Genomic DNA, 24,889 nt, shown 5'->3' on the forward strand with positions numbered 1-24,889 from the left:
TCATGAATGTTTTCCTGGTAAACATCCAAGACCCTCAAACACGTCCTCATACTCAGCCAGTAGTGATTCTTGGTCATTTTCAGTCTGTGATGTCACTACATACACTCTTTCAACAAATTGAGCTTTTCACATGCATTGATTCCTAGAATAGGCTGTACACTCTTTTCCACGATCAGCAGCTGTGCTCTGAACTGTTTTCCTTTGTGCTGTAAAGTTACAATGCAGCTTCCTATGACTGGTACATTCTCCCATGTATAACCTAACATCAAGGGGTGACCCGATCCTGTAGGTTCATGCTCTACAACATTCGCAGAGTACGACCCTGCCTCACACAGGAAGCGGCGCAGGTCCTAATCCAGGCACTTGTCATCTCCCGTCTGGATTACTGCAACTCGCTGTTGGCTGGGCTCCCTGCCTGTGCCATTAAATCCCTACAACTCATCCAGAACGCCGCAGCCCGTCTGGTGTTCAACCTTCCCAAGTTCTCTCACGTCACCCCGCTCCTCCGCTCTCTCCACTGGCTTCCAGTTGAAGCTCGCATCCGCTACAAGACCATGGTGATTGCCTACGGAGCTGTGAAGGGAACGGCACCTCCATACCTTCAGGCTCTGATCAGGCCCTACACCCAAACAAGGGCACTGCGTTCATCCACCACTGGCCTGCTGGCCCCCCTACCTCTGAGGAAGCACAGTTCCCGCTCAGCCCAGTCAAAACTGTTCGCTGCTCTGGCACCCCAATGGTGGAACAAGCTCCCTCACGACGCCAGGACAGCGGAGTCAATCACCACCTTCCGGAGACACCTGAAACCCCACCTCTTTAAGGAATACCTAGGATAGGATAAAGTAATCCTTCTAACCCCCCCCCCCCCCTTAAAAGATTTAGATGCACTATTGTAAAGTGGTTGTTCCACTGGATATCATAAGGTGAATGCACCATTTTGTAAGTCGCTCTGGATAAGAGCGTCTGCTAAATGACTTAAATGTAAATGTAAATGTAAATAACCAGTAACCTTAATTTTCACTGGGTGTATTTTGCTCTTCACTTTCAGTGTTTTGTAGTCATCCAGTGACAACAGGTTTACCTGTGCTCCAGTATCAAGCTTGAATGGTATTATTGTTTCATTCACAGTCAATAGCACAATCCATTCTGCATTTACTGCATTGCATATTTCCACAGAATCAACAAAGAATTATTCAATCTCCTTGACTGGGTGAACCTTTTTCTTTATAGCCTCAGCTTTGCAGCATTTTGAGAAATTATAATTTTTTCCATTGTTGTTACATGATTTTCCATATGCAGGGCAATTTTTTGGCTTGTGGATGAATCCACATTTTCCACATGCAGTGTTTTGATTTCTCTCTTTTGCTTGTTTTTGTTTTGTAAGGCGTGGTGCTCCTCTCTTTTTATTGCATGCACTGACGTCTCATCCCTGCACAGCTCTTTAGCTTGTGCTCTGGTGGTTTCAGCTGTTCGGCACATATTCACTGCTTTATCCAAAGTTAAATCTTGCTCTCGCAGCAATCTCTCCTTGAGTCCATTATCAAGTATGCCACAGACTATCCTGTCTTTCACTAGTGAGTCTTTCGGATTTTCAAATTCACACGCTTTGCTCAGTGTGTTCAGCTCAGCCAAATACTGGTCAAAACTGACTCCCTGTTTCTGATCATGAGAGAAACTTTTATCTCTCAAACGTGAGGTTCTGACTTGGTACAAAGTACTCCTCAAATTTAGCCATTAGCACAGTCAATGTCAAGTTTGCCTCGTCTTGCTGAAAGCTATTGTAAATGTCCAATGCATCCTCTCCAATAACATGCAGAAACATGGAAGCTTTCAATTTGTCATCATCACCCCCTGCTCCACTGGCTGCTAGGTAGATATTGAATCTCTGCTTGAAACGTTTCCAATTGTCAGCTAGATTGCCTGTTAACTGCATAGGAGTAGGAGGACTAAGCCTATCCATGACGGAGAACAGGAAGGGTGTCAATTTCTCTTATGTATGTTGCTCATCAACTTGCTCGTCAACAGATTCCAACAGATTTGTTGCCCTCGCTCTTGCAAACTAGCATCTTCGCCTACTCACGTCACTTGACTTGTGGTAGAATGTTACATTTTCATTGCGGAAATTTGCAGAGTTACTCCTTTCTTTTCTCTGTCTCGTCATAGAGACTACCAATCTGACACCATGTTATGTTTGTTCCTTGTATAATGACAATGCCATGCAAGGCATTCTTCAACCCCCCCATAGCCTGCAGTGTAACGTAGTCTAAATGTTATTAACACAACACACTGCCCAGCAATGTTCCCTCAAAAAACGTTCGGGACTGACTAAATTTCAGGTCTGCTGAGTGCAAACTTGAACGTTGTGAAAATTCTGTGCAACTTCCAGCATGCGTTTACTGTGAACACTGTAAGTGCTCGCTTAAAGTTACAGTTTTAACAGTGGCCATGTAGGCTACTGTGGCTATTTGATCATAATGTAGGCCTACCAGAGTGGCCTATCATCAAAAACAATAGAGAAAATGCATCACATAACATTTTAACACGGAAATAGCTGTTCTATCATTCAGCCTACAGTAGCAGCCAATGTGTGGTGTTCAATGTACGTCTACATTCCATGAGACTTTAGAAAAAAACATGCAGGGTTTGACATTAACCTGTTTATCCACTTGTCCTTCAGACAAGAAGGTGACTGAAAATGTTGTGGTGTTGTTTGATGCAAGAAGCCACTTTACAAAATAAAATGAATTATTATTCCAATACCATTATTACAGAGAAACAGACACATTATGTTACTCTCTGCTTATTGTCTACTTAGCTTATTCAAGCCTGTCTCATGCTATAAACACAGATCCAAAGGCCAATGGTCTATTTGCATATAGGAGCACAGGTGTAACGGGCGTCATATGAGGGGACCAAGGTGCAGTGTGGTGAGTGTTCATCTTTGTATTTATTTTAAATCAGAACACTACAAACAAAATAATAAACAATGAGCACAACCGTCGCGTCTTGCAGGCTTAACAAGCAGTACAAAAAATAAGATCCCACAACTACAGGTGGGGGAAAGGCTGCCTAAGTATAATTCCTAATCAGAGACAACGATAGACAGCTGCCTCTGATTAGGAACCATACTCGGCTCAACACAAAGAAATAGACACCATAGAATGCCCACCCCACACCCTGACCTAACCACATAGAGAAACAAACCGTCTCTCTCAGGTCAGGGCGTGACAACAGGTCTCTGTAGAGTACTAGCTGAGTAATGCATGTCAATGCAATAGAATCCTACTCCGATTTGTTCTGCCCACAACAAAATCTCTTGCAAATATTGTGTTGATTTGATCACAATTGCCACAGTCAAGGGAAACGTTGATAGTGTTAACAAGAAACTCTAGAACAGTGGTTACTAACCTTTTGAAGATCACTTTGAATCAAAATGCAAGCTGAGATCTACCGCTCAGATTTTGTTTAACATGACTTAAAAAACGTAAGCCTAAGCAACATTAACCTATTAAAAACAGTACTGTAGCAATGAGGTTTGTGCAGTAAGCTATAGACCCAAGACATTATCAATGCATATTGTCTTTGCTTGAATTGCCCTACATTGTTGTTCGGGCCATTTTTTAAATATTATATTTCAAATGTGGAGGTAGGCTATATGATCACACTGGTAATAGATCCATTGTTGTATTACTTGTGAAGCACAGCTGAGTGAGCATACATTTTTATTTTTATTTTACCGTGTTGATGGTGCCTGCATCTGATGATCAGTCTCAGCAGAGGGAGAGAGCTGCAGACTGAGGGTCCGCCTCTCAACATCCCGCCACTCTCCCTTTTCTCCACTGACACTGACCAAAAAGGGACACCATCTTCCAGCTGGCAAAACTCGAGTCGCACCGCATTATTTCTGCCTCATGCACAAAGCATGTTGTTACTCCTATGAACACAGAATGTGAAATATTCCTCGATATTGAAAACGACCCAATCTGCTAATAATAACAGCGCAAGCCTATAGATACACTTTCCTACTCATTCATTACTGCTGCTGTGCTTGTTGTAGCGCTCAGTGGAAATAGGAAGAACGTGCTTTTTATGGCTTATAAAAGTGTTGAATACAAGGTGTTGACAGTGCTGAGTAAGAAACATGAACTCACTCGTAAAAACAGCATCTCTTTGCTGTATTCGTTGAAAGTCTCTCTAGTCATGGTTTTAAACGTTTTGAAATCTCACAGTATATGCCATGCTGTTGTGTGTTATTTAATGGAGGTATAATTGCAGAATTTATTTTTATAACTGCGTGGGGCTACTGTGGTGATCATGCAACGTAATTAATCACACTTTTTCAAGTATTTGGGAGCATGGACTGTAGGCCTTACATTAGGCATTTTGACTGTTGTATTAGTGAATTCCACTCTGTATGTAGGCTTGTTATAGCCATTTCCGTTGCACAACCCCGTCACGCAGAGGCTATGTCAATAAATGAGACAAAACAAAATATTGATTAAGTCTTGGCTATAACCTGTCCTGAGCGAAATAGCCAAGGGGTCCGAAAGGGTCAAGACTATCTATAACCTATTCTTATTGCCACATCCGTTTTCTCTATCAGCCACTGCACAGGCTTCTTCAACTATTTTGTGAAAAAATGTATTTGAGGCTATATTTAGAGGCCTAATGTGCAGGATACCTCTTTCCGTTTTTCCTGACTTCCGTTTTTTTTTTTTATACTGTGTTATACTTTTTCGTGTAGCATTCCTCATAGGCCTTTTGGTGTACTTTTTTGTTTGTTGGTGAGATGAAACACAAGATTTGTTCAAGCCTAAAATGTTGGTCTGTAATCGTAATATTGTGTTTGTATGTTCACAGATTAAATTTCACATTTACGTTTCATGTCTTTTCTTACAATCATAACATTGTACGTATGGATTTTCTTACGATCCTAATGATACGTACCTCGAATCAATACAATCGACTAGAAATGCCTTGGATATTGATCCCGATCAACCGGTTGGTGACCACCGCTCTAGAAAGTTGAGTGAAATTCAATCTCATGCTTCTTTCTCTCTGTGGGCTGATATTTCTGGCTACTGCGCACAGTTGAGGGAACTTTGCCGCCCAGCCCTACTGCAGACTCGTTACAACTTTACTTTACAACACAACGTGATTTCGTCCCTCTGTGCCAAGAGAAAGTAGTCATGCTTCAATTCTACTAAATTATTTAGTCTTTTTTCATGTTGAGAGCTCTAAATCACCGAGATGAAATCACGATTGCTGAAATCGCTAGACTGTCCCCTTTAAATTTGCCTTCTCCATAGCTCAGAGTGAGAGGAAATCAATTATTTGTCTAGATAGGTCAGAAAATGTGACACGTCACTCAAATCGTTATTGGTCGTATACACATATTTAGCAATGTTATTGCAGGTTTAGTGAAATGCTTGTGTTCCTATCTCCAACAGTGCATTAATATCAAACAATACACACAAAAGTAAAAGAATGGAATTAAGAAATATTAGGACGAGCAATGTCGGGGTCCGGAGTATATGTGTGATGGGATGTGTAGACAATATGGACAGTATATGAATAGAATATATAGTATTTGAAGAATATTACATTTACAGCAATAGTTAAATAGGATAGGTCTTCACTAGAATACAGTATATACTGTACATACGTTCCTTTCTCGGATGTCATATTTTGGTTCTTAAAACTGGTCAATTAAATACCTTTTTTCTGATCACTAAAAAGACATCTGGAAAACATACTTTTATAGTCAGTACACAACTTGTCCATGACGTCACACAAAAGACGCCTCAAAGACATAATTGAAAACAGTTTTGCTCACTGGGATGAAGGCTATGTGGTGTACCTTTATGAATCATGCTAATTTTCTTAGCAGTGGAAGCCCTATCGGGTGAAAGGCGGCTATGGCCCTGATCCGATACTTGACCAATAAGCAGACAGTTGAACAAAAAAGTAAAAAACAAGGATGCAGCAGCATCACTTTCTCTGGTAGTAGGCTATATAGATCAGGAAAATTCTAATCTCGTAGGGATTCCTGAAGCATTGAGGCTTTCTAGCCAATTATGTCGAAAATAGGTTAATTACGAGGCTTTGATCAACACGGTGTAGACTAGTGGCACCTGCTGGTTAAAAGAATTTGGAGCAGCCAAATTATTGTAGATGGCGTCCCACACGCTGTGGTGCATGCACAGAGTAGCCTTTTTGTCTTCTACCGAAACCAATACCAAACCAATCAGGTGGTTGTTTGAAGAAACAAAGCTTCAAACGTCATTGATCACATGCTTCTGATAAAGTGATACAGGCATCGGCACACTGTTTTGAAGTAAACTGCATATCGATTTCGACGCATGCCCAGGAGCTCCGGTATCAAACAACATCACTAAAATGTGGACCTAGAAGCCAGTTCCACTGCTGGTTTTAATTATTCTCCTCAGATCTAGAACTGATTTAGATGTAGGACACAAAGTGGAAGCAATTCATTATCTGTCAGAACAGACCAGCAGTACTTGTATAGGATATTTTAATAGGATAGGCCTACCCCTGGGGTGTATTCACTAGAAACCAAACAGAATCAAACAGAACATATGAAAACAGGGAGGGACCTACTTGAATTTGGCCAATAGAAACTCGTTTTTGATTTGCAACTGTTTGCTACAGTGTGCACCCCTGGTATAGATATTTCAACATTTACAATGTGAGAGGTAAACATATTCTTTCACCCTAACAGGTGTTCTTCTTACCATTGAAAAAGTCTGCATGAACTGCCTTTTCATTGGCGGCCAGGTCCATCAGCAGTTCTGTACTCCCACCAACTGTCAGGACAGAAAGTGCAGCATGTGACAAGGTGATAGAGAAACTCAACAAGCAGACATCCTGGGGGCAGGTAGCCTAGTTAGAGAAGCGGGCCTCTCAGAGGGTTGTTGTTGGTATCAAATCCCAGTTGCCATATACTGTCGTTGTACCCCTGAGCAAAGCACTCAAACTGGCCAAGGTTTGCCGAACTAAGACTGACGCTGTGCTCCAACCTTTAAGTGAGTGTGTTCCAGAGGGTTAAAGCAGAAGCCACATTTCTGTTTCCCTGTGACAATGGACAATAAGTATATTGTTGTACTTCAATAGCTAGCTAGCTAGTGTTGTAGCTAGTTAACCTTAGCTAGCTGTATTAATCTACAACAGTTCTGTGGTGGAAGCTAGCTATCTACCTGGCTGACTTAATTCAATAAATGTGATTTGAAATCTAGTCTCCAGCTAACTAAAAATGTCCTACAACAACCAAATAGAGCTTGGTTACTTCTTGTGTGAGTTATGCAGAGTACATCTAGATAGTTAGCTAACTAACAATTCTGAAGCAAAACAAATGTTTGCAAACCTCAACAAGATCCACGTATGACCCAGCTCCTTCAGGGAATATCTCGTCGACCCCTGGCTTCATCATGGTTGAGTTTGATTGGTCTTTTAAGTGGCATTGATGAATAAAATGTTTTTTTTAACACTTGAATGTTTAGTAAACAACCTTGCTAGCTAACTAGCTGTGTGCCGTCGCTGGTTTGATGCAGTGTCACATTACAAATATATCAGATGTGGAGACAAGGAACGTGCATGCAACAGAATAGAGATACTGGATACCTCTGTGTGCACAGGGTATATGGAAGTCCCATGCACATTTATACTGACATTGTATTCCAGAGTATAAGAATATGTTGAATTTGACCATATAATGGATTAAAACACTGTAGGGGAATGTCCATATTAAAGGTCCAATGTAGCTGTTTTTATCTCAATATCAATAATTTCTGGCTAACAATTTAGTACCTAAAAAATAAAGCAAAATAGCTTCTTAGCAAAGAGCAATTTTTCTTTTGCTAGGACTGTCCAGGAGTGGTCTGAGTAGGGAGGGGGAAACTAAACTAGGTGTGGTTTGGAACTAGGGTTAGTAGGTAGTGCAATTTGTTCTTCTAGGAACAGGAATAATTAAGATAATTTAATGTAGGTCGGCGATGACTGGCCTCACACTTTACTACAGTAGGGGGCAGTGTATGCACCTGTAAGTTGGATGCGATCCGCCAACCCATTCCCGAAGAAGAAGAAAAACTAGATTTCCTGACCGATTCCGCATTTGGTTAACCATCTAGCCGCTCCAATATCCAATGATAGGGTGTGGCGCGAATTACAAATTCCTCAAATCCCAAAACTTCAATTTTTCAAACATATGACTATTTTACACCATTTTAAAGACAAGACTCTCCTTTATCTAACCACATTGTCCGATTTCAAAAAGGCTTTACAACGAAAGCAAAACATTAGATTATGTCAGGAGAGTACCCAGCCAGAAATAATCACACACCCATTTTTCAAGCTAGCATATAATGTCACAAAAACCAAAACCACAGCTAAATGCAGCACTAACCTTTGATGATCTTCATCAGATGACACTCCTAGGACATTATGTTATACAATACATGCATGTTTTGTTCAATCAAGTTCATATTTATATCAAGAACCAGCTTTTTACATTAGCACGTGACGTTCAGAACTAGCATACCCACCGAACACTTCCGGTGAATTTACTAAATTACTCACGATAAACGTTCACAAAAAACATAACAATTATTTTAAAAATTATAGATACAGAACTCCTTTATGCAATCGCGGTGTCCGATTTTAAAATAGCTTTTAGATGAAAGCACATTTTGCAATATTCTGAGTAGATAGCCCGGCCATCACAGGCTAGCTATTTTGACACCCACCAAGTTTGGCACTCACCAAACTCAGATTTACTATAAGAAAAATTGGATTACCTTTGCTGTTCTTCGTCAGAATGCACTCCCAGGACTTCTACTTCCACACCAATGTTGTTTTTGTTCCAAATAATCCATAGTTATATCCAAATAGCGGCGTTTTGTTCGTGCGTTCAAGACACTATCCGAATGGTGATGCGCCGGCGCGTTTCTCATCATTCCCCATTCTGGCACCTTCTGAGAGCCTATGGGAGCCTTAGAAAATGTCACGTTACAGCAGAGATCCTCTATTTTCCATAAAGAGGCTATAGAAGGCCAAGAAATGGTCAGTGAGGGCACTTCCTGTATGCAATCTTCTCAGGTTTTGGCCTGCCATATGAGTTCTGTTATACTCACAGACACCATTCAAACAGTTTTAGAAACTTTTGGGTGTTTTCTATCCAAGTCAAACAATTATATGCATATTCTAGTTTCTGGGCAGGAGTAATAACCAGATTAAATCGGGTACGTTTTTTATCCGGCAGTGAAAATACTGCCCCCTATCCTAAACAGGTTAATGATGTTTGTCCCCCATGAGACACTGTAGACACGGAAGCCTATTTCACTTCCTCAAAATCCCCAGAATGAATCTAAGATAACTCAAGAAATATATAATAAATGTTGATGTTTTTGCAGAGGATGTTTTAGTTGCACAATTTTACATCTAGCATACAGGGATGATTTCTGTATTTTTAAAGTTTTATATCTTGAAAACTTGATTGCTGACAAGCAAAACCTTTAGGGACTATGTCAACAATGGACTAATGAAACAAACACCAAAAATATAGTTTTGGGGTGGAGTGTTTTGGAGTGCAAACCCATTGTCCAAAAACTATCTTTCTGTTGAAGGTTGTGGGTCTTCCAGTAGGACAACAGCCACAACCACACAAAGCACCCTGGAATGGTTCAAGAAATGTTGGACTGTTCTGTTGTGGAGTGAAGAGACGAGATCTGAATTACATCCATAACCTATGGCGAGAGCTGAACACAGCAGTTGGTGAAGGTCGCCCCTCAAACATTAAAGATTTAGAGCAGTTTGCTGATGAAGAGTGGGCCAAATTGCCAATAGAAAGGTGAAGCAAGCTCATTGATGGCTACAAGAAGCATTTGTTGGCAGTTATCTTGGCCAAGGCTGTGCAACCAAGTACTAGCTTTTGTCCATCCCATTTGTATTAATTTGCTAAATTAAAATAGTAAAATAAAGTTTACCAAAATGTAATTGGTTCTGCAATGTTTAAAATCCAATAACAAGGTGTGGAGAACTTTTGCTTTCCTAAATGTCCACTTATTTTAAAAGAAATAGGTATTTATTTAAGAAAAGTGCAAGGGTGCCAATAAATTTAGTCGCAACTGTATAAAACAACAAATTGTGTTTTTGACTGCACTGGGCCTTTAAGACTGCATTTATCAGGCATTCTCTTTTGACAGTATACCACATGGTGGCAGTAGACATCTGTCCAAGATCAATCAAACTCACATGATATTGATTTCCTTGTACTTTATTGCCTCTAATGAGAATACGCATGTTTTTAGTTTGACATAAACATTTAAATAAGGTCACAACAACCCCCCCCCCCCCCCCCCCCCTCTGCATACTATGTTGATGCAAACAAAATTTCCCTGTGGGAAAAGTCAACTAAGTTCCCATCTACTCTATCAAACTCTATTCCATCTCTCAAAGAGTCTTGTCACAGCCCTGCTGCCTGCTAGTGACCATCCGGCTTACATCAATGTTGCTGCTTGTGAAGATCTCCCTGGCTTTGTCGATGGTGGCGACAGGGAGGGTGCGTGTGCGCCCCAGGATCCAGGCAAAGTCCATGTGGAACAGACGCAGGACATCGGTACAGGAATAGACTAGAGCTGAGTTTTCATAGTCAGTGGAGATGATCCAGTAAGACGAGTAGGGCAGGACTGTTATAGACAGAGCAGAGAGACACACACATGAAGGTGAGACATTCATAGAAAGACACACAGAGGAAATATATATACACATACACCACCGTTCAAAAGTTTGGGGTCACTTAGAAATGTCCTTGTTTTTGAAAGAAAAGCTATATTTTTTGTCCATTAAAATAACATAAAATTTATCAGAAATACAGTGCAGACATTGTTAATGTTGTAAATGACTATTGTAGCTGGAAATGGCAGAGGCAGAGGCCCATTATCAGCAACCATAACTTGAATGTTCCAATGGTATGTTGTGTTAGCTAATCCAAGTTTATCATTTTAAAAGGCTAATTGATCATTAGAAAACCCTTTTGCAATTATGTTAGCACAGCTGAAAACTGTTGTTCTGATTAAAGAAGCAATAAAACTGGCATTCTTTAGACTAGTTGAGTACTGGTGCATCAGCATTTGTGGGTTCGATTACAGGCTCAATATGGCCAGAAACAAAGAACTTTCTTCTGAAACTCGTCAGTCTATTACTACATGATTCCATATGTGTTATTTCATGTCTACTATTCTACAATATAAAAAATTGTAAAGAAATTAAGAAAAACCCTTGAATGAGTAGGTGTGTCCAAACTTTTGACTGGTATGTCAATCTAGCAAACCAGGCAACTAAAAGCAACTTTCTAAACCATTTAGTTTCTAGCTTGTTAGCTAGCTAGCTAACATTAAGTTAGGTGGTTGGCCAGTTCAAATAATGACCATATCAAATAGCTGACAACGTCTTAACTTTAGCTAATTTGTATTCATTATTACAGGAAAATAAACTCACAACAAAATATTTCTTTAAAATTTAATGGCAAGCTAATTACAGAAAATATTTTACGGTTGTGTAACGAAATAAAAGCAGGACATTCTCTTCGATAATTTTTTTAATTAGACACTGTCTCGTTGGCCTAACGTTATATCCTAATTTGACGTTGGTGCAGGTCATGTTGTTCTTCACATTACCATATCTGGTAAACACACACTATATCAAATAAAATCTGTTTATTTGTCACATGCACAGTATACAGAAGGTGTAAACGGTACAGTGAAATGGTTACTTGCACTGTGGAGTCTTTTGTTTAGACATGTAGCTAGCTAGCTAAACATTGAACCATAACTCATAACATTCCCAGCAAACACACTCAGGTTGGCATCGTAGGGGTCCACTTTGGGCTGTAATAAAGGCCTGTCTTGGGCTACATGCACTGGGTTTTTGCTCATGGGCAAATAGTTGGCCCCTAATTGCTGGCCCTTTGCTGGCAGCCCTTATTCAGCCCCAAGTAAGTGTGGGCAGCCCATTACCAGCTCACAAGAAGCTCTTATGTTATTTGGCCTGCCCTCGTTGGGCCCATTACAGTCCAAATGAAAGTTTATTGATGGCCTAGTGATGAATTCCCAAATATAACCTGCATTCTACCCAAACATTACCTGCATTCTACCCAAACAGCTGTGGTAAACCTGTTAATTCTGTATGTATAAAATATCTATTTTAAGTCCAAAAACTGTAATAAACATATATTAAATACCACAACATATTCAAATTCAATAGATTTTATTGTCAATATTAAATAACAGTTAAGTAACTCAGGGTCTTAATGGAGTCTTAAGTTAATATCCAGTAAATACAATACAATTAAAAGGGCAAGATTTTATAACAATTGGCTAATATAATAAAATGAATATACAGTTGAAGTCGGAAGTTTACATACACCTTAGCCAAATACAAATAAACTCAGTTTTTCACAATTCCTGACATTTAATCCAAGTAGAAATTCCCTGTTTTAGGTCAGTTAGGATCACCGCTTTATTTTAAGAATGTGAAAAGTCATAATAATAGTAGAGAGAATGATTTATTTCAGCTTTTATTTCTTTCATCACATTCCCAGTGGGTCACAAGTTTACGTACACCCAATTAGTATTTGGTAGCATTGCCTTTAAATTGTTTAACTTGGGTCAAATGTTTTGGGTAGCCTTCCACAAGCTTCCCACAATAAGTTGGTGAATTTTGGCTCATTCCTCCTGACAGAGCTGGTGTAACTGAGTCAGGTTTGTAGGCCTCCTTGTTCTGCCCACAAATGTTTTATAGGATTGAGGTCAAGGCTTTGTGATGGCCACTCCAATATCTTGACTTTGTTGTCCTTAAGCCATTTTGCCACAACTTAGGAAGTATGCTTGGGGTCATTGTCTATTTGGAAGACCCATTTGCGACCAAGCTTTAATTCCTGACTGATGTTGTTTCAATATATCCACATAATTTTTGTTCCTCATGATGCCATCTATTTTGTGAAGTACACCAGTCCCCCCTGCAGCAAAGCACCCCCACAACATGAGGCTGCCACCCCCGTGCTTCACGGTTGGGATGGTGTCTTCAGCTTCCTCCAAACATAACAATGGTCATTACGGCCAAACAGTTCTATTTTTGTTTCATCAGACCAGAGGAAATTTCTCCAAAAAGTACGATCTTTGTCCCGATGTGCAGTTGCAAACCGTAGTCTGGCTTTTTTATGATGGTTTTGGAGCAGTGGCTTCTTCCTTGCTGAGCGGCCTTTCAGGTTATGTCGATATAGCATTAGTTTTACTATGGATATAGATACTTTTGTACCTGTTTCCTCCAGCATCTTCACAAGGTCCTTTGCTGCTGTTCTGGGATTGATTTGCACTTTTCGCACCAAAGTACGTTCATCTCTAGGAGACAGAACGTGTCTCCTTCCTGAACGGTATGACGGCTGCGTGGTCCCATGGTGTTTATACTTGTGTACTATTGTTTGTACAGATGAACGTGGTGCCTTCAGGCGTTTGGAAATTGCTCCCAAGGATGAACCAGACTTGTGGAGGTCTACAATTTGGAGGTCTTGGCTGATTTCTTTTGATTTTACCATGTTGTCAAGCAAAGAGGCACTGGGTTTGAAGGTAGGCCTTGAAAAACATCCACAGGTACACCTCCAATTGACTCAAATTATGTAAATTAGCCTATCAGAAGCTTCTAAAGCCAAGAAAAAGCAAAGCAGTGAGACACAAAAAACAACAACAAAGAGCTACACATGGAATAAATAAACGTACAGTCAATAACACAATAGAAAAGTCTATATACAGTGTGCGCAAATGAAGTAAGATTAGGGAGGTAAGGTAATAAATAGGCCATAGTGGCGAAATAATTACAATTTAGCAATTAAACACTGGAGTGATAGATGTGCAGAAGATGCATGTGCAAGTAGAGAGAGATGCTGGGGTGCAAAGGAGGAAAAAAAATATGGGGATGAGGTAGTTGGGTGGGCTATTTACAGATGGGCTATGAGCAGGTGCAATGATCTTTATGCTGCTCTGACAGCTGATGCTTAAAGTTAGTGAGGGAGATATGAGTCTCCAGCTTCAGTGATTTTTTTTCAATTTGTTCCAGTCATTGGCAGCAAAGAACTGGAACGAAAGGCGGCCAAATGAGGAATTGGCTTTGGGGGTGACCAGTGAAATATACCTGCTGGAGCGCATGCTACGTATGGGTGCTGCTATGGTGACCAGTGAGCTAAGATACGTTGGGGCTTTACCTAGCAAAGATGTATAGATGACCTGGAGCCAGTGGGTTTGACGACGAATATGAAGCGAGGGCCAGACAACGAGAGCATACAGGTCACAGTGGTGGGTAGTATATGGGGCTTTGGTGACAAAACGGATGGACTGCATCCAATTTGTTGAGCAGAGTGTTGGAGGCTATTTTGTAAGTTACATCGCCGAAGTCAAGGATTGGTAGGATAGTCAGTTTTACAAGGGTATGTTTAGCAGAATGAGTGAAGGATGCTTTGTTGCGAAATAGGAAGCCGATTCTAGATTTAATTTTGGATTGGAGATACTTAATGTGAGTCTGGAAGGAGAGTTTACAGTCTAACCAGACACCTAGGTATTTGTAGTTGTCCACATATTCTAAGTCAGAACCGTCCAGAGTAGTGATGCTAGACGGGCAGGGAGGTACAGGCAGCGAACGTTTGAAGAGCATGTATTTAGTTTTACCTGCATTTAAGAGCAGTTGGAGGCCACGGAAGGAGAGTTGTATGGCATTGAAGATCGTCTGGGGGTTAGCTAACACTGTCCAAAGAAGGGCCAGAAGTATACAGGATGGTGTTGTTTGTTTAGAGGTGGATCAGAGAATCACCAGCAGCAAGAGCGACATCATTGATGTATACAGAGAAAAGAGTCGGCCCGAGAATTGAACCCTGTGGATTCCCATAGAGTCTGCCAGAGGTCCGGACAACAGGCCCTCCGATTTGACACACTGAACTCTGTCTGAGAAGTAGTCGGTGAACCAGGCGAGGCAGTCATTTGAGGAACCAAGGCTGTTGAGTCTGCCGATAAGAATGCGGTGATTGACAGAGTCGAAAGCCGTGGCCAGGTTGATGAATACGACTGCACAGTATTGTCTCTTATCGAAGGCGGTTATAATATCGTTTAGGACCTTGAGCGTGGCTGAGGTGCACCCATGACGGGCTCTGAAACCAGATTGCATAGCGGAGAAGGTACGGTGGGATTCGAAATGGTCGGTAATCTGTTTGTTAACTTGGCTTTCGAAGACCTTAGAAAGGCAGGGTAGGATAGATATAGGTCTGTAAGAGTTTGGGTCTAGAGTGTCTCCCCCTTTGAAGACGGGGATGACCGCGGCAGCTATCCAATCTTTGGGGATCTCAGACGATACGAAAGAGAGGTTGAACAGCCTAGTAATAGGGGTTGCAACAATTGCAGCGGATAATTTTAGAAAGAGAGGGTCCAGATTGTCTAGCCCAGCTGATTTGTAAGGGGCCAGATTTTGCATCTCTTTCAGAACATCAGCTATCTGGATTTGGGTGAAGGAGAAATGGAGGAGGCTTCGGCAAGTTGCTGTGGGGGGTGCAGAGCTGTTTACCGGGGTAGGGGTAGCCAGGTGGAAAGCATGGCCAGCCGTTGAAAAATGCTTATTGAAATTCTCAATTATCGTGGATTTATCGGTGGTGACAGTGTTTCCTAGCCTCAGTGCAGTGGACAGCTGGGAGGAGGTGCTCTTATTCTCCATGAACTTTACAGTGTCCCAGAACTTTTTGGAGTTTGTGCTGCAGGATTCAAATTTGTGTTTGAAAAAGCCAGCCTTTGCTTTCCTAAATGACTGTGTATATTTGTTCCTAACTTCCCTGAAAAGTTGCATATCGCGGTGGCTATTTGATGCTAATGCAGTACACCACAGCATGTTTTTGTGCTGGTCAAGGGCAGTCAGGTCTGGAGTGAACCAAGGGCTATATCTGTTACTAGTTCTACATTTTTTGAATGGGCATGCTTATTTAAGATGGTGAGGAAAGCACTTTTAAAGAATAACCAGGCATCCTCTACTGACAGAATAAGGTCAATATCCTTCCAGGAGCCACAGGGAAATTCGCTGACGACACGACAGAGTAGTAGGCCATGATTACCAACATCGATGAGACAGCCTATAGGAAGGAGGTAGGCACTCTGACTGCATGGTACCAGGTAAACAACCTGTCCCTCAACATCAGCAAAACAAAGTAGCTGATTGTGGACTTCAGGAGGAACCAGGCTGGGTTCGGGCTCGAAGCTCAAGAATTTCATTTTATCCTGTAATTACATCTGTAACCCTGTACATGTGACTATTAAACTCTAGACCTAAAATCTAAATCTAGTGTGTAGCAGTTAATTATATAGCTACTAGGCTATGTGGTGGTAATCGACTGAGGTGAATGAAGCTTCAGCAACCAATGTGATAAGAGGTCATCTTTGCTTGTTTCTGCTGTTCTCCAAATAGCATTTTTGAGTGTGTAAATTGAGTAGAAATGCAGTAATTGGCAGGTAGAGATGTTGGATCTTAATTTGATCACTCTTTTTTTTGCAGAGAATTTTCCTGCACCGCAGGAAATGCAGATGAGCTTTGTGATTTACATAAATTCACTGAAAACCCACACTAACACACCATCATATTAACAGTATTTCACTTCTCATGTAGTCTAATTTTAGCCAGCTAATAGTCCTACTACAGATCAAGCAACATTATGGACGGGCCAGTGCCAGAAGAGGGCAAAAGGGGGTATTTCCCGCTCAGTTGAAACTTGTGCCCCCTCAGTTTTAGTAAAACAGATGCACAAAGATAATAGCATTCATTCATGATTTTCTGTAATCATGGTAGTATGGCATCCACATTAATGTAGAAGTGTTCAGAAACATATTATATTCTTATTTACAATAAAAGTGACTCCAAAAGGGACAGAATACATATAATGATACCATTCACAATATTTTCCATTAATTTCTATTAGGCACAACATAATCCAAAACACAATCAAAACAAACTGCAAATGCATCCAACAAATTTCTAGTCTCAAGCTTGATGTAGTCATTGTGTTCTAGGAACAATGGACCAAATAGTAAGCTTTTGACTAAATGTAATACACTCTAAGTGAATTTGACCAAATACTTAAAGTGCTTTCACACATTTGTATGAAAAAACCCTCAAATAAAAGGTGACTATGTACAGATGTAGGATGTTAATTTGATAATTATTTTGTTGCTGAGAAGGAAATGCTAACTTGTGGTGAATCTGAGTTTTAAAACGTATTCTAAAGTTTATAATTTCCACTCAGAAATGTCAGACTTGATTTGCCCTAATGAAAAATGTATCAATCCCTACAAAAATGTCCACTAATTATAATCCACATAATAATTTGCATATCTTGTTGCTGCAGGATTATTTTCCTGCTGTGGCAAACTGGCTCAAATTAAGATCCAACATCTGTACTGCCACCTCATATAAAAAACATTTGATCTCAAATCCAAAATGCTGAGTATAGAGCCAAATTAAAAGTTTTAGCTTCACTGTCCAAATAAATATGTAATAAATCCCACCTCGCCATTTTCAAATGCCCTCTTAGTCACTTTTCCTGGCGCCAGGCCTGTGTATAGACTAAATGTTCAAATACTGTTGCTGCAGGATTATTTTGCTGCGACAATACTGGTCAAATTAAGATCCTATATCTGTATAGGTACATTATCTGTGCCGACAGGTCAGGCAGGGGAGTGATACCTTTTTCATGCTGAAGGCAGGCTGGACGGCTGGTTCTGGACAAGGCCCCCAGTGGGCTACCTGGGCACTGATGAGGGGCATGAGGAGGAGAGGCAAGACGAGGGCAAATGATGGCTTCATGTTCACAGAGGCAGCCATCACCTGAAAATAATTAGTCAATCAACAGAGAGTTCAAGTAAAAAAACAAAGCTTCAAAAAGAGAAATTGTTTCCCTTTCAGAGGCACAAGAAGTAAGTCCAGGATTAGGCATAATTAGGGTCTGGGAACTGGCCCTAGGAAATTAGATTGTGACAATTTTTTATCATAGTCAGAGAAAAAAATATATGAACATGGTGAGAGAAGAACAGGAGGATGGATGACTCAATGGCCATCACTTCATCAAATGTAAAATATAAACATTCAATAACTGTAATATCTGTCATAAATGCAAAACATGGTCACACACAGTGGTTACATTTTCAAGACAAAAAAAAGCTTCTTCATTAACCCAAAAAATGTTGAAAAATAAATCAATATAAATGTGTTTCACCATTACCTATGTAACATAAATAAATCATTGGGTTATTTTAAGTTAACTGCTATTTATAACTATTTATGACTATGTAGAGATCAGCTTTGTTTTATTTCTCAGTCCCTGTTGTTGCTCTCTCTCCCCTTGTCTCAAATGACAAAGATATTCAGCGAACTCTACCTTATTACGCTTGTTATCACACCAACCAAATTCAACCATTCATTTGACCCGCCCAAACTAGTTTTCTCATTTAAACATTGGTAAAGTTTATTTATCTTTTATTTATCTAAAATCCCATACAACAGTGAAAAGCACCTCTTACCTCTGTTGTCTCTCTGGTCAGGATATCTGGTCTCACAAGGATGTTCTCTCTCCTGGGTCACGCCACACTGAAATCTCTGTGTCTTGACTGAATGTCTTTGTAGCGTCCCGGTGCTTATTTCTGACATAATGTAAATGATTAGCGAATTGGAGTCATGTGGGAGATACCAGGATAAATGTTAAAAAACAATATGGTAGGATGGCATGGAATAGCCCTCTCTGGCACACTGTGAAGATGTCATGTAACACGTGAAAGGATATCCAGGCCTTTTAAGGCTCTCAACCGGCCTCGATAGTCCTGCTCTTTTATTTATATAGTTTACCGGGACATTTTTGAGTAGCAGTTTATTTAGCAGTGCAGACATTACTAGGTATTTACTAAGCAATTTGTTACAACATGGCCATTCCACAGTTATATGTGTAATATAAACAACACTTTGGATGATGTCAAACTCAAATATAAGAAGTAAGCTATGATATTCAGGTCAAAATGTTAAGACAATAATAAACACACACTTTGCATGAAGGCATTTAATAACAGAGATTCCATAACTTAAAGTTTCATTCCAACGCCCCTCCATCAATATTATGAATGACAACCCATTATGTGTACCCCAGTACATACTGGAAGGGAGAGATGTTAGTGGAGGAGTGGCGAAGTGAGTTCTGTGCCATCTCGGCCCAGGGCACGAACGTCGCCCACTCCCCCGGCCGGTCCTGGCAATAAGACCGCAGAAACCTACCCACATCCTGGTTTACTCTCTCCACCTGCCCATTACTCTCGGGGTGAAACCCCGAAGTAAGGCTGATCGAGACCCCCCAGACGTTCCATGAACGCCTTCCAGACCCTAGACATGAACTGGGGACCTCGATCAGACACTATATCTTCAGGCACCCTGTAGTGCCGGAAGACGTGCGTAAACAAGGCCTCCGCAGTCTGTAGGGCCGTAGGGAGACCGGGCAGGTGGCCTCCCTAATCAACCCTGACCCTAATGGTCGACTATCTAAAGCGTGAACTGGGAAGGGCATAGCCACAGGAACGATGGGGATCCCTAAACTATGGGCAAATGATCTGTCAATAAAATTCCTAGCCGCGCCTGAATCGACGAGCGCCTTATGCTGGGAATGCGGGGAAAACTCAGGAAAAGTAACGAACATAAAGGGGGCTCTGGGTGAGGATGGTGCCTTCTCACCTGGGGTGACGCCAGAGTGCCCTGCCTGCTGCCTCGACCCCCAGAGGAACCAACTTGCGCAAACTGCAGCGATAGTGGTCGATCAGGGCCCTGTTGTTCCATCCAGCTCCGGAGGCCAGGGTCCTAAAGTCCAAAGCGAACTCCTGTGCGCTCCTCGTCCCCTGCCGTAGGTGGAAAAGACGTTCACCCGCCGCTCTGCACTCGGGCGGGTGGTCGAAGACTGCCCGGAAACGAAGGGTGAACTCCTCAAAGTGGTCTAGCACCGCATCTCCTTCCACCCACACGGCGTTGGCCAACTCCAGGGCTTTCCAAGAGAGACAGGAGACGAGAGCGGACACCCTCTCAAGGCCCGAAGGAGCCGGGTGTACGGTTACCAGGTATAACTCCAACTGCAGCAGGAAACCCTAGCAGCGGGCAGCCATCCCATCGTACTCCCCGGGGAGGGTGAGGTGAATCCCACTGGAACCGGGTGCAGGGGGAGCGAGTAGTGGAGGTCCCTGTTGTGCTGGGGGAGGCGCTGGAGGAACTCCCTGTCTCTCCCAGCGGTCCATGGTTTGGACAACGCGGTCCATGGCGCCGAGATGGTGGATTATTGCCTCTTGCTCCAGGACGCGCTCCTCGACCCCTATACCAGGGGCACCTGCTCCTGCTGACTCCATATGGGTGGTGTGGAATTCTGTAAGGGTTGCGGAACTGGTGGCAGTGAAGTCAGACGCAGGAGAGCAGAAATAGGTAATAGCCGGAGCAGTTTAATTTCAAAACCAACGGCAATAAAAAAAGAAACTGCATGGGTACAAAACTGCGTACCAGTAACATAGTGCACAAGCACTTACAAACAAACAATTCCACACAAGGACATGGGGGGAACAGAGGGTTAAATACACAACACTTAATGAGGGAAATGGAAACCAGGTGTGTAGGAAAACAAGACAAAACAAATAGAAAATGAAAAGTGGATCGACGATGGCTAGAAGACCGGTGACGCCGACCGCCGAACACCGCCCGAACAAGGAGAGGAAACGACTTCGGTGGAAGTCGTGACAATATGGTGAACTGAGTTGAATCTACCCATAACTAACAGACTAACTATGTAAAAATGTCTGTTGATTCATATCAGATTGGGCAATTATAATTAGTCACGTGTTATAGTTTATTTTATTGTTGTCACGCCTGCTCCCGCTCTTCCCCCCTGGCCGCTCGAGGGCGCCAGGCTGCCCTGCATTAGGCACTCCTGCCATCATCATTTACGCACACCTGCCTTCCCTTGTCACTCGCATCAGCGATATTGGACTCACTCAATCACCTGTTTATTACCTCCCCTATATTTGTCAGTTCCCCAGCTCTGTTCCCCGCTGCTGCATTGATTGTAATATGTCCGTGTTACCGGTGTGCTGACGCTGTTTCTGTCTTGTTCTATGTCTGTTCCTAATGAAATGTTTGACTCCACGTACCTGCTTCTCATCTCTAGCGTCAACCGTTACAATTGTATCTTTTTTTAATGTTTTTCAGAAGAGAAAAACATTTTAATACGAAGTATGTGTTTTGAGACATACAAACAACCTAAATCTAATCCAAGTAATCAGACTATTTGACCGCTAATAATTGAACAACCAACATGCAGTATGACGTTCCTATATGGTACCAGTAATTGCGCAGCTCAGCCATGAATGAGAGCAATGCTCCCTCTGAGCAAATTTCAGGTCTGCTGAGTACAAACTTGAAGGTTCGGTGCAACTTCCAGTGCACATTTACTGTGAACACTGAGCCTGTACCCGCTTTAAGTTACAGTTTTAACAGTAGTCAAGTAGGCTACTGTGGCTATTTGATCATGATGTAGGCCTACCAGAGTGGCCTACCTTCAAAAACAATGGAGAAAATGCATCCCATAACATTTTAACATGGAAATAGCTGTTCCATCATTTAGCCTACAGTAAATCAAATCAAATGTTATTTGTCACATGCGCCAAATACAACCTTACAGTGAAATGCTTACTTACAAGCCTTTAACCAACAATACTTGAAGAAGTTTTAAGAGAAAAAAAAGTGTTAAGTAAAAAATTGAAAATAGAAAATAAAAGTAATCCATATTTAATCAGGAGCAGTAAAATAACAAGTGAGGCTATATACAGGGGGTACCGGTACAAAGTCAATGTGTGGGGGCAACGGTTACTAGAGGTAATGTGACTATGCATAGATTATAAACAGAGAGAAGCAGCAGCGTAAAAGAGGGGTCTGCGTAGCCTATAGATTAGCTGTTTAGGAGTCTTATGGCTTGGGGGTAGAAGCTGTTAAGAAGCCTTTTGGACCTAGACTTGGCGCTCCGGTACCGCTTTACCGCTTGCCGTGCATTAGCAGAGAGAACAGTCTATGACTAGGGTGGCTGGAGTCTTTGACCATTTTTAGGGCCTTCCTCTGACACAGCCTGGTATAGAGGTCCCGGATGGCAGGAAGCTTGGCCCCAGTGATGAACTGGGCCGTACGCACTACCCTCTGTAGTGCCTTGTGGTCGGAGGCTGAGCAGTTGCCATACCAGGCAGTGATGCAACCAGTCAGGATGCTCTCGATGGTGCAGCTGTTGAACCTTTTGAGGATCTGAGGACCCATTTCAAATCTTTTCAATCTCCTGAGGGGGAATAGGTTTTGTTGTGCCATCTTAACGACTGTCTTGGTGTGCTTGGACCATGTTAGTTTGTTGTTGATGAGGATGCCAAGGAACTTGAAGCTCTCAGCCTGCTCCACTACAGCATCGTTGTAGAGAATGGGGGCATGCTCTGTCCTCCTTTTCCTATAGTCCACAATCATCTCCTTTGTCTTGATCACGTTGAGGGAGAGGTTGTTGACCTTGCACCACACAGTCAGGTCTCTGACCTCCTCCCTATAGGCTGCCTCATTGTTGTCGGTGATCAGGCCTACCACTGTTGTGTCATCTGCAAACTTAATGATTGTGTTGGAGTTGTGCCTGGCCGTGCAGTCATGAGTGAACAGGGAGTACAGGAGAGGACTGAGCACGCACCCCTGAGGGGACTGGGGGTGCTGAGGATCAGCGTGGCAGATGTGTTGCTACCTACTCTTACCACCTGGGGCCGGCCCGTCAGGAAGTCCAGGATCCAGTTACAAAGGGAGGTGTTCAGTCCCAGGGACCTTAGCTTAGTGATAAGCTTTGAGGGCACTATGGTGTTGAACGCTGAGCTGTAGTCAATGAATAGCATTCTCACATAGGTGTTCCCTTTGTCCAGGTGGGAAAGGGCAGTGTGGAGTGCAATAGAGATTGCATCATCTGTGGATCTGTAGGGGTGGTATGCAAATTGGAGTGGGTTTTGGGTTTCTGGGATAATGGTGTTGATGTGAGCCATGACCAGCCTTTCAAAGCACTTCATGGCTACAGATGTGAGTGCTACGGGTCGGTAGTCATTTAGGCAAGTTACCTTAGTGTTCTTGGGCACAGGGACTATGGTGGTCTGCTTGAAACATGTTGGTATTACAGACTCAGACAGGGAGGTTGAAAATGTCAGTGAAAACACTTGCCAGTTGGTCAGCGCATGCTCGGAGTACACGTCCTGGTAATCCGTCTGGCCTTGCTGCCTTGTGAATGTTGACCTGTTTAAAGGTTTTACTCACATTGGCTTTGGAGAGCATGATCGCACAGCCGTCCGAAACTGCCGATGCTCTCATGCATGTTTCAGTGTTATTTGCCTCGAAGAAAGCATAGAAGTAATTTATCTCTTCTGGTAGGCTCGTGTCACTGGGAAGCTCTCGGCTGTGCTTCCCTTTGTAGTCTGTAATAGTTTGCAAGCCCTGCCCCATCCAACGAGCGCTGGAACCGGTTCGTCAGAGGGTATAGCGGGATTTCTGATAAGCTTCCAGGTTAGAGTCCCGCTCCTTGAAACCGGCAGCTCTACCCTTTAGCTCAGTGCAGATGTTGCCTGTAATCCATAGCTTCTGGTTGGGGTATGTACATACAGTCAATGTAGGGACGACGTCATCTACGCACTTATTGATGAAGCCAGTGACTGATGTGGTGTACTCCTCAATGCCATCGGAAGAATCCCAGATAATATTCCAATCTGTGCTAGCAAAACAGTCCTGTAGTTTAGCATCTGCTACATCTGACCACTTTTTTACTGACCCGAGTCACTGGTGCTTCCTGCTTTAATTTTTGCTTGTAAGCAGGATTCAGGAGGATAGAATTATGGTCAGATTTGCCAAATGGAGGGCGAGGGAGAGCTTGTGCTGCTATTTCCCCTAAAATGGTCCTCACAGTAGACAAAATGAACCACAATATACTCTAAGTTCATTTATAACCCCAGTAAAACAAATACACAATAATGGTGTTCAAATGGATGAGGTGCTCAAATTAGACGTTTTACTGCCCATTTACGCAAGTCTTAGCTTGAATGCTGGGAATGTCGTGCAATGGTACAATATCTAAGAAAGTAGTAGAAAGTTAAGATACTCTTATACTTGTGTAGAAACACTGTAATCACACTATTAACAACATTGTAGTAACATGTTATTACTTAATACTTTGCTAGAGCATGGCGCTTTCAATGGCAGTATCTTGGGTTTGATTCCCACTGTGGGTCACACACAAGAAAATGTATGCACAGTAGTAAATTGGTTTGGATTAAAGCATCTTCTAAATGGCATATTATTCCACTCCTGTAACAACCGAAAGCACAAACATGTCAATCATTAGCAGAGTCAGCAAGGAGTTTGTTTCTATAACAGCCATTTGAACAGGTGCCAAGCTCTCACGCACCCCACCACCATGCCACCCCCACTCCAATACATTTAAATAGGTGTCTGTAACCCACTGAACATTAGTGTAACCAGGTTGAACATCTGAACAAGTAAAGGTAAGTGGGACTTGTACCCATTCATTCCACTCTTTCTCTCTATGATGCTCTAAGCTCTGCGATTTCACTTTGCCTTATGAATGATGATGTGCAAGTTGTTATTTGTAACACCATTCTGACATAAAATGTACATTGCTTGATCAGAGTCTATGAGAATTGCTTGTATGTGTATTTATGTGTATGTGTTTCTGTTTCCTAAATATTCATATATATTCATATATTTCTTAATT

The 24,889-nt window shown here is 42.0% G+C and overlaps 1 protein-coding gene across 1 annotated transcript; it reads right to left on the reverse strand.

Annotated features, from left to right (window-relative positions):
- Positions 1-10,378: 10,378 nt before the first annotated feature.
- On the reverse strand, positions 10,379-18,738 carry LOC106568782 (apolipoprotein D). Its single transcript, XM_014139447.3, has 3 exons — positions 18,612-18,738; positions 17,779-17,919; positions 10,379-10,703 (listed from the first exon to the last, which is right to left on the reverse strand). Exons 1-3 carry the CDS (start codon positions 18,736-18,738, stop codon positions 10,468-10,470), a joined length of 504 nt encoding a protein of 167 aa, XP_013994922.3. The 3' UTR covers positions 10,379-10,467.
- Positions 18,739-24,889: the final 6,151 nt, after the last annotated feature.

Source organism: Salmo salar, chromosome 14 (genome assembly GCF_965601325.2).
Source record: "Salmo salar chromosome 14, fSalSal1, whole genome shotgun sequence".
Taxonomy (NCBI): Eukaryota; Metazoa; Chordata; class Actinopteri; order Salmoniformes; family Salmonidae; genus Salmo; species Salmo salar.